Consider the following 19,489-nt stretch of genomic DNA (forward strand, 5'->3'; position numbering starts at 1 on the left):
CTTGGGCTGAGACTAACCACTGAAATTCAACATGGGAAATGTGGTGAGTCCATCCTCATGAACCTAGTGCTCTGAAGGAGCACATCATTTAATACTGCCATTCACAAGCCTATGGGGAGGAGAATCTGGGTCACTACAAAGCTCCAGACATTAATAAAAGTCTCCTGGCTATAACTCCAGACTGTGATGAATATGACAACAATCAAAATCCAAGCTAAGACCACAGCAAAGTTTACCGCCTAAAGCTTATCTGAAATTTGAAATGATGAAGGTGAATATTTATGACAAAGGGTGAATCAAAAGTGCACCTTTCACCTGCACTGTTCACGAGGTAACATCTCACTGCTTTGATATAAAGAGGACAAAGGCCAGAGACCCAGAGGACAAAGGAGGAGAAGGGGGAGGTAGTACATGGACCTTGGGTAAGGAGAATTTCAAGCCTTGCTTCTTGATTAATTTCTTTTCTCTCATATTTTATCCTACCTAGTTCAACATATTCCTCAAATTCTAGGTGTCTCAAACAGTAAGAAAAAAATGACAGAAAGAACTTTCCGTTAAAGTCTTGTAAAAATGTTCAGAAAAGATCATTTCACAGAGAAGCCACTTGATATCTGGCTCTCTTACCACTGATTTTATTCTAGTAATAATTCCTAACATTCACAATACACTAAGAATTTTACATACATTCAATCTCATTCAATCCTCATGCTAACTCTAAGGCATGTGTAGAATTTCCACAGACACCCGAACTTGCAAGATCACATCATTAGTGTGTGGTGGAGCCCAATACTTAGCTTATATCCTATTCTTAACCCTATAGTTGGCATATTTGAGAAAGCACTTTCTGGTCAATACAGCTCAGGTTCACCTACCTTATATCACATGCCCTTGCTGTTTTTAAAGGTGCCTTTTAGAATGAATCACCACAATGGACTAGCAGACTACAAATCTGCCTGAAGCACAGCCTGATGACAAGCTATGGGTCAGATGAAAGGTCGGCAGAGCCAGCAGTTAAAAGGATGGACCACTGGCTTAATTTCCTGTTAAAATTACAGAGAGAAGTAGCTCAAAGCACTGCTGACACAGAAAACTGGACCCAGAACAAGGTCGCATTTATCAAAGGAGGGACAGTTAGAATTTAAATCAAAGGTAATGCCTTCTTTTGATTTTGGGGGGCAACTAGCTCACCCTGGTGGACAGAAAACTCAACTACACAACTACTAATTTCCTCCCACACTACTTCATTAAAATACTGTACAAAAATTGGGGAAACTGATTCAGATTACTTGATATCCTTTATGATTCTAGTTTATAGAAGCTTTCTGAGGTCTACATGCCATAAATAGTTAATTACATAAATTATGTTGGCAATTCTGTATCTGAAAATTTGCCAATGTTATGTGGAAATTTTCTGAAAGCTTCTTAAATATAAACCCAGGGTTTGCTGAAAACAATAAATATATCAAGAGTTTCTATTACGCAACAGAGCCAATCATCTATTTTCTATAAGATTACAGTAGCAATATTCTTTTCATTTAAACAGTGAAATTTTATTTTTACTATATAAACAAAAGTCAAATATGTCAACATAGGACTTTTATTCCTGATCCATCTGAAACGGGTATGACTTAAGATGCCATCTCACACTCAAAGAAGGTGGTAATACCACAAGCACCCAAGAAAGGACCCTTAATGTAAAGTATGGCACAGCCATTTGTGCCTCATGAAATCCCCAGGCTCAGTTTTCACTGGGACAAGCTGGCCTACCCAATCTCTGAAGGGCACGGATACGAGGACAGCCAGTCCAGCTTCCTCATAAAACTGCTTATAAAAAACTGAAGAGGCCATATTAAATTCGTTCAACAGAGACAGGGAACGAGAACTGGTCTTTTCCCACCAACATGATACTCAAATGTCCCTACCACAGCAGAATGCTCATCCCTCTCAACCGGATTATTTGAAAACTACAAACGTCCTATATATTAATATCCCTGAATGTACTAAAATTGAATAAACAAATGTTAAAAGGACTCCAATGGTTCTAAAGGAAAATTTACTTCAAAAGAACTAAAATGGATGTACCTTGAAACTATGATGTTAGGTGAAATAAATCAGACATACATGCTTAAATCTAAATAGCAAAATAGAGGGAGACAGATGCAGAAAGGAAAGGGGCCAAGAGGTGGAGGTGGGGGAGGGAGAGAAGAAGGGGATGAAATAAGAAGTGAGATGTGTTATGTACCTGTACCGACTCCCTACGAGGAAGGTGATCACTACATACTGCAAACAACATGTACTAATAAAAGATAAAAATTGAAAAAAGAATAAAAATAGATTAATGGATTCAATATTTCCTAGCCCCCCAAATACACACACACACACACACACACACACACACACACACACACACACACACACGTTTTCCAACCCATAAAAGTAAAATGATTTAGTATTTTTCAGTCAAGGATGAAAAACTCATTTCCAAAATTAGCCACCCAATATTATATTTTCATATTGTGAAGCAATTAAAATCATATGCTTAATAATAGGGAAGGTAGTAAGCTTGGTACAGCATGAGATTTTAAAATTAAATAATGACCCTAATTCTGAGTTTCTTACCTAATACAGCATGAAGTTCTTGCTCCTGACTGTCTTCCAATGAGGCCAGCATTTTGGAATATGTATCATTCCACCAAGGACTGTACTTCAAAATCTGTTCAGTTGCCTCATCTTCAAAAAAGTCAGCTCTGGAGAGAAAAAAATTATGCATGGGCTTGTTACACTGAATTAGTCTGGTTTTAATTTTTTAAAACTTTATCTTAACTCATTACATTCACACTAAAAATATAGATTATTAATTCAAAGTACATTTCCAGGAACATCTGAGCAGTGGGTTTACTTTCTTTGTGGTTACTAATCCCCATAAAACAAGAAGCATCATCTAATGAAAGGGGTATTTGACGTTTATGATCTCTTTAACTAGAGGGTACACAGAAGACCAGTCTTTCCCTGAGGTCCCATCCTACAGTTAGTGGAGTAGAATAAGTGAGGTGAATCTGAACACACACTGAACTGAAACCTGACACTTGCGTTACATTTGCTAGCACCACCAATTTTGCTAAGGTTACAAATAAAGGGAAGATCTTCCAAATCCACCACTGAAGAAAAATAAACAAATGACTAGGAAATTCAGGACACTGCATCACCAAAAGGAGCTACAGAAGGCTACACACACACACACACACACACACACACACACACACACCTACCACTTTTAACATGTGTACCAATACTTATACTAAAACAAAAGTTATTTCATTTAACTATGCTAATCTTAAGAGTTTCTTCATATTAAACTACTGTAAAAGAGAGAACAGAAAAACTAATGTTTCTCAGCTTCATTCTCTGTTTTAATACTTTCAAACTATACCTCTCACTCTTGGAGGACAAATATTCAGAAATTTCACTATCTTGTGTTCAAGATCAGAAATTGGTATTCTTGGAAAAAGAGTATGACAAGGCACAATTTATGGTAAAAATTTCATTTATACCTCAGTTAACTGGAATCTCAATGAATTGGTTGCCTTCACAAATTTAATTTTCTAACTGACGTTTTATGACTTTACTTTCTCTTCTTTCACCTGAAATACTGAAATATTTTTCAAATTAGAAAAATCAAAGATAACTTGCTGGAGTTCTTTGTTTCAGACACTGCACTGTTTTGCATCCTTTCTATTTTTTTGACTCCTCATATTGCCACCAGGGTGCAAAGGGGTGTCTGTAACACTATATTTTTTAAATTTATACAACGTAAATTTTAAAAAATTTTTATTTTATTAGTACATTGTTTGTAGTACATAATGATTACATTCATCATGGAGAGTTGGTACATGTATAGAACACATCTTAATATTTTTTCCTTCCTCTTCTCCAACCCTCCTTCTCACCTCTGGGTGGTACCATTAAAATCCTCATTTTAATGTATCTTGGCCAAGTCTTGGAATCAGGAAGAAGTGTGGTCTAGAAGTGGACCCACTTAAGCCTTACTCCAGAATCCAAGCTCTTTCATTTTATTTTCACACTGATTGACTAATGCTGAAGATGGAACCCATGGCCTCCTGCCTCATGCTAGGCAACCACTCTATCACTGAGCTAGACCTCCAACCACTTTTTAATTTTAGATAAGGTCTCACTAAACTGCTCAGCCTTAAACCTCTCGTCTTAGCCTCTTGGGTAGTTGGCTGGACTAGAGGCATGTGTCACCACACCCAGCTCCAGAATCTAAGCTCTTTACACATATATTTCATTTTTATGCACGAGGAAATAAAGTACATATTTAGCAAGCAGCTAACACCTTCAAATGAGAATTCTCAATATTCATTCTTGTTAGGTATACAAGGAATACAAGACTAGGATAAAGCAGTTGCTTTATAAACTATCGCTATCTCTTTTTCTTAAAGTGAAGGTAAATTCAGAGTTTCTATTATAGATTCATCCACAAATCCGAGCTTTTTGCAGGAAATTAATTTCAAACAGAATAAGCAATGACAGTAAGTGGCTAAAAAGCTAAAAGAAAAACATTCATTCAACATGTCTTGACTTTTAGGCCCTGGGAAGCCACTGCTGACAAGATGCAGACTGTCCTGGCCCCCACAGAACTTATAGTTCCATGGGAGAGTCAAGTCCTTACATACTGCATTATGTTATGACACAGCAGTATAAGATCCTGTGACAAAATATAACTGGGATGATGGCAGGCAAGGGCCCTGGAAGAAACGATACAGGCTAGTAGCCGAATAATTAAGAGTTAAGCAAATTAAGGGGGTAGGAGAGAGTGTTTCAGGCTGAAAGAACAGCAAAGTCCAGGAAACAAGGCTACATATTTAAGAAAAAACTGCTGAGAGGCTGAAAATAATAACCTGTGATAAACAACTGAGCACTTAAAAGCTTTTACATAGGGGGATGACATCTTAAAAGGACAAACATGAAGAAGCAAACACAACAGTGGCTTAGAACAGGAGAGTGGCAGTAGACATACAGTAAAGTGGATAAATCTGACCTGTATTTAGAAGCTAGCTCCTTCAGGAAAGGAGGGTTGACAAGCTGGTGGAATTAAGGGTGATGCTCAGGACTCTGACCAAGACAACTCAGTGGGTTACAATGTCTTCACCAAGACAGGGACACAGTAAGCTAAGAACCACGAGGAAGAGATAACACTTCCTGCTTGGGTCAGAATGAGGTGGAGGACATAGGTCTTTTGGAGCATACAGAAACCTGTCCAGTCCAATAGGTAGCTGGACATACAAGTCTGATGATTAAGTGACAGACCTTAGATTCATCTGACCATTCAGACCAAGGAGGAGGACAGCATGCCCCAGGAAGAAGTGGCATAGTGACAGAAAAGGGTCCTGGATACAGGAGCCTGAGGATACATAAGGCAAGGGCAAAGAAGCCCACCTGAAAAGCTCCTGCTGCCTCTTCCCCCAGGATAGCACGATGAGAAAAATATCAAACTGGCCAGGTAGAACAGCATTCCTACCAACTCCACCTCCTAATTCAATCTCTAAAACATTCTGAAATGCTTAACTGATTATTGTGAATAATACTTCACTGATCCCATTTCAGTATTCTAAACTGCAATGGCTTATTCTTTACATTGTCCACAAAATAAGAATTTCACAAATAAGATTTAAGGCTGACTAATGTTATATTTCCCAAAATAAATTATTTTCAAGTTTTTAAACACTATTAATTCAAAAGGCACTGAATGAATGTCCTCAACATGCAGTATGGAGGGGATAAAAGATTAATAAGACCCACTTGCTATAAGGACTCCACAGTTTAATGGGAACCATGGATACAAAAAAGAACATTGTAAGAAAATGTGATAAAAACAACACAAGTTCCATGAGGACCAGGGGAGCACCGGAGAGGGTCTGTGAGGAGGATGAGTTCAGTCTCAAAGAGTAAGTAAAACTTACTCAGGCAAAGGGGCCAGGGAAGAGCTAGCTGGCAAAAGGACACCAGAAGTAAAGGTACTATACGAGAACCAGTAGGGTACAGACAGAAAAATGCAGATTTTCATTAATGTCATTGTATAGAACATGGGCAGGAGTGATAAAAATGAAGCAACAAAGATAGGCAGGGTCCAGATAACAGAACTTTCTACGTCATGCCAAGAAGTGAGAGGCTTATGCTTTAAGTAAAAGAGCACCAAGTATGAATATCAGCCATTATGTTGGTAGCTTTATGGTTGATGGATTTCAAGAAGCTCAAACTGGCAGGAGAGATGGCAGTTAGGCAGGTAGAAGAGAACTACAATAAGCCAGACACAGATGAGGGCCAGAAATAGATGGAGTGAAAGAAATAATACAGAGATAAATGGTACAACTTCAGACAAATTGAATGTGTGGGATGAGAAAGAAGTCAAAGATGAATCTCTGCATTTAACCTAGGTGACTGGGGTGAAAAATGGGGCACTCAACCAAGTGAGAAAATTCAGGACAACATTAGAGGTAAAATGATGAGTTCAATTTTGGACATGCTGAAATAGAAGAGCTTGTGGATATGCAGTCACTCTCTAAACCCTCAATCTGCTTTTTCTTCACAGTACTTATCACAACAGAAATATCACCTACATCCCCTACTAGAACATAAGCCCTATAGATATCAGGATGTACACACCTTGGTATCCTAGGCATCCGTAGCACCACCTAGCACATGGTTCATTCAGACAAATACTAGCTGAACAAATAAATGCATAAACCAAAAAACAAGTCTATGACATTTTATTCTAATGCTTTTTGCCTATGCTTGGCGTTTTGATAGAAAAGCACCTTGAAGCATGTGATACTCCTTCCAGCCTCCCAATTACTACTCATGTCTTGAGATCTACTCAACACATTCAAAAGCCTGATAGATATACTATCTTCGATAATAAATACATTTAGAATGAAAAATAATCACAATTCAAAATGGCATCCCAAATGGATATGATCATTTTGTACCTTTTATCTCACAGAATGTTGCAGTAATGATTAAATTCTGCTTTCTCCTAAATAAAAAGGCAAAAATTTATAAATTAGCTAAGTAAAAAAATAATGCCAACAATTAAAAAAAATAGGGGAAGGAAATAAGCCACCACTCTCAGAGAAACACAAAAACCTTGCTATAAACAAAAAGAGAACAATTAAAAAGGAATACTTCAAGATGCTGTCAACATATTTTAGTGTAAAAATGACATCCAAAAGGAATTATAAGTCACAAGAAATGGATAATCAGAACAATAAATGCTTAGGAGTCATCTATTATATGCCTAGTCCTGTGCTGGGCTACAAAACATAGCCAAACAAAATAAATTACATCACATTTATATTCAGTTTTACAAAAAGGTTTTCTAAAACAGTAATAATCCAAAGTCTGTTACATTTGCAGTCAAACTTTTCTTCACAATCAATTTACCTCACTGTGGTCTGCTTAGGCTGAAATAAAAATTAGTATTGAGTCCCCAAAAATCTAACATGAGATTCACGATTTGTAAAGACAGATCAAACAACTTAAAAATAGGGGACATATTACACTAATGTAATATATATTAGTGCTACATGTGAATATCAGATATATGTAAATGTATGAGATAATAAATAGTACGGATTACCTACATGGTAGACTATAAGGAATTTAAAGTGAACCCTTTTTTCCACTGTGTTAACCACTAACTAAAGAAGCACTGAGCTAAAAAGTTTTTTATTGAAAACTTAACAGAACTTTGTTTGTGGTCTATCTAATACTAATACATTTGGGTGAGTCAGTCAGTTAATTATTACAAACAATGAGTAATGGCTAGGTACAGTACCACATGCTTGTAATTCCAGCTACTGTGGGGGTTGAAGCAGGAGGATTACAAGTTCAAGACTCCCCTGGGAAACTTAGTGAGACTTTGCCTTAAAATAAAAAAATTTTTTAAAGGATCGGGGATATAGTTCAATGGGTTCCATAAAAATTACAATGAGCCAAAGTCTTATTTCTAAAAGAAAAGTCACAAAGAACCTGCTCTCCTGACCTAGATTGTAAGTAAATTTAAGCCACTCCTGTTAAGAACTACTCCTGGAGCAACAGAAAGAACATTTCATGCATACCATTAAAGAAAATGAGCTGCTGGATAAAGAAACACAAAAGATCGAAAAGAAATTAAGAGCTACTTATAATATCATACTGCCAACTATAAATTTCAATTTTCTAATTCTCTCAGACCATAGACTTATTCTTCTAGTTTTAGAAGAGATAAGCAGTTCTTCTAATTAAGCTCCCTCCCACTTGAATTTTCAATGTTGTAAAGCTCATTCTGTTTTCATGCTAGACTGAGAAATTTGCTGACAATGAAATTTCTACTTTAAATATTCGGCTGATTTTAAATGGGTTTCTTCAAATTACTCTTCAGTGGACCTTTAAAATCACAATTGGATAGATAAAGGTAATTAGAAATGGCAATGTAAATGGAGCTAAATCTCTCAGATGTCCTCCAGAATGTAACATACCCTGCTCATACCCAGTTTCCCTTAGGATGTTGAACAGTTCAACCATTTATCATTCATTCCATTTGGACATCACAAGATATATTTCTGCCATTCCAATTAGTATCCCACTGTGTCACAGGAGAAAGAATGTTAATCACAAGAGCAACAGCAGTTAAACTGAAATAGTGTACATAAAAAGGAAATACAAAATGACAAGTGGAGAGACTCTTTTCAAGGCCTGGCCCAGTCACTCAGTACTACTGTGACCTTGGTCAAGTCCCTTAACCTCCTTTCCTCATCTGTTGTAAAAACTGAATTAATCTCGAGAGCACTTGATAAGCTGAAAGCACTTGACAAACAGAAGGGCAAGTGATGACTAGAGTTCCATATGTAACAGTTTAGAAATTGTTGGCCCAGAGCTTGTCAAGAATAAGAAGTGATGTCTACACCAATATACAACAACCATTCTTCACACATCCTAGGACAACCATGTACCAAGAGAGGCCAGGTGACAATGTGAAGAAGTGCTGCTATCACCCCCAGTGAGAGATATGACAATCACTCAAGCGATCATTAATTAGATAAGATCCATATGCATATATAATGCTCACAGAGACACAGTCTAGCTAAAGACATAACTAATGCAAGCGGGAAATACAAAAAACTCAAAATTAAGATTCTAAATATAATCTACCACACAGGATAATTTTTTGAAACAGATCGCTGATTACAGGTGCTAGTGGATGAAAGTGTTAGAAGACCCTGGATAAGAAGAAATAAAGCACATGTAGATTCAAAATCTTAGGAAACAGAGACATTCTCCCATTTATGTATACCATTAATTACCAAAAAAGCCTACTTAAAAAAAGTGTAAGTAATCTCACAAATTTAGTCTTGTGTCTAAGCCTGGTGAGAAAAAGCTCAAAAAGTATATTAGACTTGTTCTCTGCTGCTCGGATGAACAACTAGGGAGCAATACTTACTAAGATCACAAAGGTATCACACAAAGTTACCTCAAATGTCAACTAAGGTTTTGAGCCATCTCTAATTTCTAAGAACCAAAATGCACACGCCCATGTTAAAGACACTCAAAACTTTTTTGAATAAATGTCAAGTAAATCATTTAATCCTCAAAAACCTCAATACTCACAGATAATGATCAGGATCAAATTTGGCCAGCTCAGCAGCGAGGCGTTTCTGCCTTCGTTCAGCTGCAGGGGTGAAATCTGGATTCTTAATATCAATAACTTCACTTAATTCATCCTAGGAGCACCCAGAAAAAGAAAGAATAATTGCTACCTACATTTAGCATTGAAAACTCAAACGTGGCCAAGAAAAAAAAGTCAAAGCACATGAAGAATCTAACTGGTCAGTAAACCATGGTACCATCTATGGCATTTAGATTCAAAACCAGGAACTGCTTATTAAGCACCTACTATTCCCTAGACCAGGGGTGGTGAACCTATGGCCCACACGCTGCAGCAGGCTGTCTGTATCATTGAAAGCTCCAAAAGGTTCACCATCACTGCCCTAAGCCCTGTTAGCAATCTTCACATAGATTATATCTCATTTAATCCTTGCAACAAACTAACTAATGAACAAATATTAAGGTTATAAAAGTTTAACATAAAAAGCAGAATGTAAGCAAGCAAGAACAATTAATTCTCCCTAAAGATCTGAAAGCTAATAAAGGCAGAGCAGTTTAAAGATCAGACATTTACACATAGACTTTTTCTTTCAATAGTCAAGCTCAGCTGGTCCCAATTACCATATAAGACTATAAAAGCAAAACCATACATTCTACTTAGGGAGTTTTGTGGGCAATTTTGATGTATATGGCTTTTCATTTGAAACTTTCAACTTTACTATAATTGTCTTTACTGAGATACACAAATATTAATACATAGCATGTTCTCCAAGAGGAATCCTAAAGAATAGGTGTGTATTAGGAAAACTGTCTAGGATACCACATGGTCTTAATTCTTTTGATCAGAACTCTGAAGCACTGCTGCTCCATGCTCCTTGGCTTTCCTCCCTCTGCTTCAGTTTCGTTACTTGTTAGGGGCAATTAAAAAGGAAGGATAGAAATCTAAATGTTCTGCTTCATTATTTCACCTGCACCAGACATGAGGCCATAAATAAAGTATAATTAATGAGTCTTGGTAGATAATTTTACAGTTCAGAGAATAAATGGACTCACATAACCACAAGCATAAACCTAGACTTTTTACACAGTTCCACATCAGCTAACCTGTCTTGCCTTTCAATCTCATGTCACCCTTCCCTTGCTGACTCAAATACACTCAAGCCACATGCTAGACTCCTTTCCAGTCTGGAATACACCAATTCAGTCTCCTACTCTGGGCCTTTCCACTTTACTGTGCCTGTTCTCAGCATGCAGAACTCAGTGCAAATGTCCTGTCCTCAAAAGGGCCTTTTCTGAGCATCCTAAGCCAAGCAGTACCCTCCCCGTTTGTCATGGCAGTCCATCCTTTTTCTTCACCTGTCACTACCTGTCATTTATTTGTTATTTGCATGATTGCTGTCTTGTTAATCAACAAATAGCATGTGAGGGCCTGCCATGGGCTAGGCACTGTTCTGGGTGCTGGAGGGCCATGATGAACACATACAAAGGTCCCTGCACTTATTGAAAGGAAAACTGACCAATAAGAAAACAGCTCTACTTTCCCCCTTTCCTCTCTCCTCTGGTCTCCTGACTTTGGGGCTCCATGTACAGTCATGTTACAGGTATATGATGGCACATGACTGTTCACAGCAGTACAAATCCTGCCCAGGCTTGCTCTACATAAATTGCACACAGAGGTCCTGCTCATGCTGAGCCCTAAAAGCAAAATGAAGCAAACTAAAAAGTAAAGTTAGTTTGGAATCTGTAAGTCTAAGGTATCAATCAACCAAAGGGAAAGAAGAAGAGAGGATGAGAATGTTAAACTAAAGAAGGAAAAAAGGATTCCTTTTTTTTTTTTCTGGAAAGAATTGCTAACTTAGCTCTTTAAAGACGGGCACTGCCAAGTAAAGGTCATGGAGGATTTAAATCAGGCTTATGTATGTTTAGCCATAGATAAGGCAGAGCTACTCCAGACAGAAAATGAAGAATTGTGCGCACATCTGGCCAGTGTATATGCTAGAAACAAAGACCGCCCATCCCGGTGCAGCTAGGGGAAGGAAAGGGCCAGCAAGCCTGGCGTCCTACAGCTGTTGGCAACAGAGGTCTCCCAGGAGCTTGCTGGATTGGCACCCGGAGACTCTAGGATTGTGGCTGCTGGCAGCCACCGGAGCCAAAGCTTGTGCAGCCATGACTTTCAGCAGCCAGGGCAATTTTCCAAAGGCACCCTGCTGGCTGGCAAGAATTTCAGAAAGAAAAGAAAAAAGGGGGTGTCTCTACATGTGTATGGGGGTGGTTAAAAATGTTTCTGCAAAAATATTTTTATTGTCTCCTCATAACCAGTATAAAAAACAGAAGTTCACAAACCTGCTTAAAAGGCCAGAATGGGAAAAAGTAGGAAAGACTACATCCCCCATTTTTTATTAGTGTATGTTTGGAATACTCAATTTGCAGAGTTGGTACATGTATATAACATATCCTGATTATTTGAGATCCCTTTACTATTCCCCTTTTAGAAGGTCAAATTACTGAAGGAAGACAAAATACCTAGGTGTTGGAATTATGGATGACATTTTACTTTCTTTGAATTTATAAAGAATCTATATTTCTTTTATCATCTAAAAAATAAAACCATTTTTCATTTAAGGTGGGGGTAAGGCTGTAAAAGCACTGCTAAATTATGAGTAATGAATAAAACTTGATGGATTTATTTTTCTCATCCAAAAACAGAACTGGAGAAACTAAACTTGAGAAACTAAACTTGAGAGAAAACACTGTATTTGAGAAAATGGACACTCTACCCCTCACCCCATACTGGGACTGAACCAAGGGCCTTCACACCAAGCCACACCCCCACACCCTTTTTTATTTTTAACCACCTAGTATTACTGCCACAGAGTAGTTATAAATGCAAAAGAACTCTACAAGTAATACCAATTACATGAGTTGTGTGATAATATCTCAAAAAATATATCTATCTTAATACTTTGAAAAGACAGACTACTCTTAATTCTTGGCATCTTGGTTAACCATGGTTTCTCAAAGTGTGGTTATTTCCTAGTTGTCAAGGACACCATATCCTTCAAATTTAATTCATGGAAGAAAATACAACTTTATTTAAGGACCATACACATCCATCAGTTTGTCTACTGGTCAAATAAGCACATACAACAGTAATGATACTATGACGATACAGCGCTGAGGAACACAGCACTCAGCGCAGTGCCATCCAAATTCCCAAAAGCAAGGTAAGCTTCAGGATTTGGAGTTTATAAAGGTAATATGATATGTACAATATTTTACTTAGTCCCCTAAGAATTCTCAGGTAGCACCCAATGCCCAAATACATGACTATTTCTACAGCAAAAATTCTGTATATTAACCCTAAGTGCATACTGAAAACTTAAATCTATTCAGATATGGTTTTGCTACCAGATTAAGTATTTTTCAAACTTCCAGTTTTCAGCACTTTTCAGGGGTCCCAGTATTACATACAAGGGGTGCTAAGCCTCTACAACTAGCAGTATACTATACTTGCATTACAAAACCCTTAGAGTTCACTCTCAAGTCCAGCTTTCTCTGTCTTAGGTTGAAGGAATATGCATTCAAATTGTTTAGAAAACCAATGCTCATTCATTTAAAAGAAGAAGACTTTGTTTCATTTTTTTCAGCTGGCTGATGGGAATTTAGGCGTTTGATGTTATTAAGCCATTCAAAAAGACATAAAGAGTATTTCACATACACATGTATAGAAACATGAAACATTCTATTAATGTGCACAATTTTTATGTTTTTAAGTGCCAGTTTTTTAAAAAAGAGTATTTTATAGCAATATTCTTCTAAAATCAATCTAAATTTCTTCATATATCTTTCAATAGATATAAGAACATGACTTAAAAGGCTCAGCTCCTGTTACTGTGCTCCAGCACCCACTGGACAGTGTCGCAAACCCCTCAAGAGGCTGTCTTCCCTAAACAGCAGCAGGAATCCAGGTGTCAAGTTCCCTGGCCTCAGGAAGCACTGTTAACCTGAATATACAATCGGTACTTGGCCTGGGTGACATTTACTATAGTCTCGATTCATTCCCAGCTCTTTTCTAGACTGGCAAGCCCCACACAGACAGACACATAACAGTTCTTGGCTAAACCACTGAGATCCACTCACTGTAGCTCCTGCTGCAGACAAAACTCACTGTTCTCACTACCTCAGAGTTCACCAGGGAATGTGAGCAGGCAGGGTACAATTCAGCAGTAAGATGCCAAGCTTTGGAAGGAAGTAGATCTCCACCATTATTTGCTCCTAAGTAAATCCCAATTTTGTTCCTTGTTAGAAATCTTGAATACATTTTGTGCTTTTGAAGGGTGGGGATCTTTACAGTATTCTATTCTTCACAGTTCTCCCATGCAGTAACATCTTAAATTTTCAAAACACTTATAAAGTAGGTAAGCAAATTTATCCCCACATTACAAAAAAACCCCAAAACTTACTTGTGGTCAAATAACTGACATAGTGTCTTATATCTAAACAGAGGTAGAAGTGGAACCAAAACCTAGGTCCTTTGCCTTTCCTTGATAGATTCAAATACAGATATTCCTTGTTTAATGACTGTTCACACTTACGACTGAGGCACACTGTTTAGACTTACAGCCCATCTTTTTTTTATACAGTTCTGTGTATCCTGTTTATAGAGCCTCAGTGTCTTCCTTTGAACAGTACACCTTTTTTATATGGTACCATAATTTTCGCTGACTGTTCTGTATGGTACAGTACTGCAGTTATATGTTCTGTATACACTATGGTACTGCATGTAAGAGTTATGCAAATAAAAGTTGGAGTTTCCTTTGACCATTTCTTTGTTCTGGATATTATAATGTACATACTATTACAATTTCTCATTTAGCAACCTAGTTGCAGGAACAGAGCTTGGTCATTAAACAAGGAATATCTGTATATCTTATTACAGATTGAGTATCTCTAACTGGAAAATCTAACATCCAAAATGTTGCAAAATTTGAAATTTTCTTGAGCAGCATTCAAATGAGATCTTCATTTGGCTTTCATTAAGAATAAACAGACCTAGGGCCAAGGATTTAGCTCAGTGGCGCCACACCTGGCTCACAAGCACAAGGTCCCGAGTTTGATTCCCGATACAGGAAAAAGAATAAACAGACCTACTGTACACTAAAATCTGAAAAATTTGATAAAACACACAATTTCAATCTCACTAGAAAATCCTACCTCATTTATATATAAAACAGGAGAGGTAAGTACATGAGCTCCATTTCACAGAAGTGTAAAACATAAAGCTTTCCAGAAAGCACAGAAAGAGGGTCTTGCTTTGTATTTTGGTGACTTCATATCCAGAGTACTGACAGATGAGGGAAAGACAGCATCAGAGCATCTATAAGAACAGTGAGTCTAAGCAGAACAGCCAACAATACAGATGGGAATCCACATCTGTGGGATGGTTATACGCAAGGAGCTGTGCTATATGCTCTAAATATGTCACCTTTTGTACTTTTTATGAAAAACTACCCAGTATAAGCAAAATTAAAACCGAAATACCCAAAGTCTTTCAGAAAAGACAATATACCTGCAATCGCTGAACCACTCCTGACCGCAAGTTTCCAAATCCATAGTGACACTGTGGATTCAAAGCACTCTCATGTACCTCTTTGCAGGGGGTCTGTTCGATTTCCCAGTCAAACTCTTCATCGTCATCTTCTACTACTTCCTCAGAAACTTCAGAAGCACCTAAATGTGTTAAATATTTTCTTCTTTAAAAAGTACTGAATTTCCTAGGTACAGCTAAGGGAAAAACAAGTACTACAGGAAAAAATGCTTGCATATATCCACTAAAGACATGTACAGGAATATTCACAGATCTACTATTCGTGATAGCCAACAAATGGAACCAACTCAAACGTTTGTCAATACCAAGAAATATAAATAACTGTAGAGTATTCATAAAATGGAATAGTAGATAGTAGTGAAGGCAGATGGGCTTCTACCTCACAAAAATACTGTTGAGTGAAAGAAGCCAGACAAAAAAGAACATGGACAAAAGGGAGGGTATTGGTGACCTTAAAGGAGAGAGGGCAAAATAACTGGGAAAAAGACATAGGTGGGATCCAAGGTATTGGAAATGAGCATTTCAGTTTGTGACCTAATGGGTGCTCATGTTATATAACTTTGAATTGTATACTTCTGATTTAAGTGTAAAAGGCTAATATTTTTCCAAAGACAAAATAGAGCTTTAATTAGACCAAAAATGTGGTTCATCCACTGGCTCATGAGAGCTATTTATGTCTTTTTAATTATAACAACAAATGAGGCATCTTCACATCTTGTCACCTGTAGAATTTTCTTCAGAGTTCTATCCACTGAGTATCTTTCCTCCAGAAACACATAGCATTCCAAGTAATTTTATTTTTATTTCCTCCCAACCACAATAAACATACCTATTTCTTCCACAAGTGGTTTAGCTGTCCTGGATTTTCTTGGTGCCAGAAGAGCAGTTAACATGTTCAGCCCTTCAAAATGCTGGCCAGGAGTTTCTTTGGGCAGTCGAATGGTAAAAATTCCTTAAAGATAAATTTCTTTTATGCTTAGATAGATCAAAATACTCAAAAGACTTCACAAATACAGCTAACAAATATATATTATTTATAAAATGCATTTCTGGACTTAGGAGAAAATTGGGATATCCAATCCCTCAGAGCACAGCAGTAGTTTTAAACATACACAAAATACTGAGTAATTATGGCCTACTAGAGTTTCTTTGATGTCTCAAGATAATCTCCCTTTAGTCTGTATATAGCCTGCAATTCTATCTGTACACATCTCTTCTTGACTTCACTGGATTTATCAGCCTTATCTAGATTACTACAAATCTACTGCAGTATTTACTACTCTTATATACTTTAAATGCTAACTCTTCCATGCAATGATCTGCATCCCAATATATCAAATATAACTCAACCCAAATATTTACATATGTACAGCCTCCCCAAACTTCATGTACTTTCAAAATTTAATAATTTTACTTTAATATGTAACATATTTGTAATTAAAACCATTACGTACTAGCTAGGATGGTAGTCTCACTATACTTCATTATCATATCAATTACTCTGCATTATGAGTGAAAACTGTAATCACCGAACTCTTTTATCCCACTCTCTCTCCCTTATCCTAGTTCACTGAGGTCAATAAATGGTCACTGAATAAATTACACAAGAGTACACAAGGCACTCTTATTCCAGATCTAGAGACAAAGGAAAAGCAGTGGCTTGTAGAAATGGAAAACAGTTTCATGGCTAGCTAAAATGAGGGACTTATCAATCATGAGAAGAAAATTCAATTAGCCTTTAAATGTCACCATGGATAGTTTCTCTCTCATCTAGCTGTTATTAAAATTCAAGTTTGAAAATTGTACAAGATTCCACTCAAAAGTTTATAAATCATCCACATGTTTTATAATCAATCACCTTACATGTTCTAATTTTTACTTTAAAATATCTAGTGAATGCAGGGGAAGTACTTCTAAAAACTAGAACAAAAATATTTAATTCAACCTTACTTTGAAGGACATTGTGAAATACTTCAAAGGACTGAGGAAATTATAATTGTCCCAAAAATCCATGGATAACAGCCACTGGACATTTAAAAAAAAAAAAAAGAGTAACAGAGCAGACAGCAATTCCAAGACATCTAAAAAGTCTTCATAATTTTATATCTTGAAAAATTTTTATGTAGATACTCTAACCTGAACAATCCAAAGAAAAGACTAACAAAAATTCTAAAGATGGTACCTTTATCTGAATCATAGGACCCCTGCTCACTTCCATTTTCTACAATTCTTCCAGGAAGGGTTAACCTGAAATATGAACAAGGTCTCATGAAATACTTAAATTACAACACAACATAAATGTATGTATACTAACAGTATACATACATTTGCCCATCAAACTTTATCAGTCATTCTAAAAGGGATTCCTTAAAGAATAAAATCATGTCATTTGCAGGAAAATGGATGCAACTGTGGATCATCATGGTAAGCAAAATAAGCCAGACTCAAAAAGACAAGCAGCACATGTTTTCCCTCTTAAGTAGAATGGGGAGGGGGGGCATAAAAGTAGAAGCGAGTCTTAGAAAAGAGGAAAGGGATCAAGGGAAGGGGAGAAGGCAGGACAATGGGGAGAGGATTTGATAAAAGTATGTTATATGTATGTATGAAAATCTCCCAATGAAACTTGTTCTGTATAATTAATATGTCTAATAAAAAAGTTTCAAAGATTGAAAGAGAAAATTTTCCAGCATTTCTTTAAAAATTTTATAGAAGTGATTCTTTTCTCAATTAAGAAAGTAAAAATTAGAGATGAAGAATCTCTATTTGAGTACCCCAGTCACCAATAAAAGAGAATGAAGAAAAGCTATAATAAATATTAGTTAACATTACTATTATAGTGCTTCCCCTTTAATGAACAGAAAAATTATTTATATACCTAGTTCCTCCATAGCAGGTGCTTGATAAAAGTACACTAATTGGCTTCTAAAAAAGAGTTAGAACATGGTAACGATAAATAAAGCCTACTGCTTATACAAGGCAAGTTACTACTTTAAAAAAAAAGCAGAAAACAAGAGTTTTTAATTAAATCTCATTATTACTACACAGGGATTTTCCCCTCTTTCATATTTAAAGAAATGAATTGATTTCTCCGCCTTCATTTGTACCCTGGTTCAGTAAGTCTTCCACTGATGCCCCAAAATAATTTTTCCAAATCAGCAATCTGACTGCCACTCTTCTATTTGAAGAATCCTCTCAGCCACCTGGCATTAACGAAATTTAAACACATCAGTATGGGAAATCAGGTCCACTCCATACCATTCCAAACTTAAAATCTGAGCTCTTTTCCTCCCATGCCCCACCTCCTTGATTTCCACTAAATACAGTTAAAAACCAAAGACCTGGAGGATCCCAAAACCTCATCGATCGCCAGCGTTGATTTGGCTGATCTGGCTGGCTATGTGGGGGTCCCCTTCCTCCCTCACCGCTCCATGTCTGCCCCTCCCGAAGCTGCACAGTCAGTATAAGAGGATGACCACCCCATAGAGAAGGACCATTTCCTCGGTCAAGGGTGTAGGGCATATGAGTAGCTTCACTCCCCTGTTAGAGCCTCCAAACAAGTTCTCAAAAAACCCAGGTCTTCAGAACTCAGTTGCCTTTGATCAAGCAATGATATATTTTCAGAACCAAGAACCATTCTTTTTTTTTTTTTCCTTAGAATTACTTTGCTTCTTGTTTAGTTTGTTTGTTTGTTCCCCCATTAAGTTTATTGGTACATCGATGGAAATTCCAACAATATATTTCACAGAACTAGAGAAAACAATCCAAAAATTCATTTGGAAGCAGAGGAAACTTAGAATAGCAAAAGCAATTCTGGGCAACAGAGACACGGCTGGGGGTATCACAATCCCCAACTTGAAACTCTACTACAAAGCTACTGTGATAAAAACAGAATGGTACCGGCAAAGAAACAGGCCCAAAGATCAGTGGAATAGATTAGAAGATGCAGAAACAACTCCAGACATACTCAGCCACCTCATCTTTGACAAAAGAGCCAATCGCCCTCATTGGAGAAAAGATAGCCTGTTCAATAAATGGTGTTGGAAAAACTGGATTTCAATCTGCCAAAGATTAAAACTAGGCCCATACCTATCACCATGCACTAAACTAAGATCAAAGTGGATTAAAGAGCTAAATATCAAGACAGAAACAGTAAACTTGCTAGAAGATAAGTTAGGTAGAACTCTCAATGACATTGGCATAAGAAAAGACTTTATGAAC

General features: G+C 37.1%; 1 protein-coding gene across 9 annotated transcripts in view; it reads right to left on the reverse strand.

The window, feature by feature from the left end:
• Shq1 (SHQ1, H/ACA ribonucleoprotein assembly factor) overlaps positions 1-19,489 on the reverse strand; it is a 113,607-nt gene that overhangs the window by 84,386 nt on the left and 9,732 nt on the right. For 7 of the 9 annotated variants that reach the window (XR_015439498.1, XR_015439499.1, XM_004854211.4 and 4 more), the window contains 5 exons: positions 17,454-17,518; positions 16,101-16,223; positions 15,233-15,393; positions 9,667-9,779; positions 2,620-2,747 (listed from right to left, as the gene is read on the reverse strand). Coding sequence is in view for 7 of the 9 variants with exons in the window: in XM_004854211.4 (XP_004854268.2) it covers positions 2,620-2,747; positions 9,667-9,779; positions 15,233-15,393; positions 16,101-16,223; positions 17,454-17,518 (590 nt within the window). In the remaining 2 variants the exon portion in view is untranslated. The remainder of the gene's footprint in view (positions 1-2,619; positions 2,748-9,666; positions 9,780-15,232; positions 15,394-16,100; positions 16,224-17,453; positions 17,519-19,489) is intronic. The other 2 variants (XM_013075614.3, XM_087182015.1) reach the window with 1 other exon arrangement.

Source organism: Heterocephalus glaber, unplaced genomic scaffold (genome assembly GCF_053883595.1).
Source record: "Heterocephalus glaber isolate CG9 unplaced genomic scaffold, H.glaber_assembly_v1.0 deba00001472, whole genome shotgun sequence".
NCBI lineage: Eukaryota > Metazoa > Chordata > Mammalia > Rodentia > Bathyergidae > Heterocephalus > Heterocephalus glaber.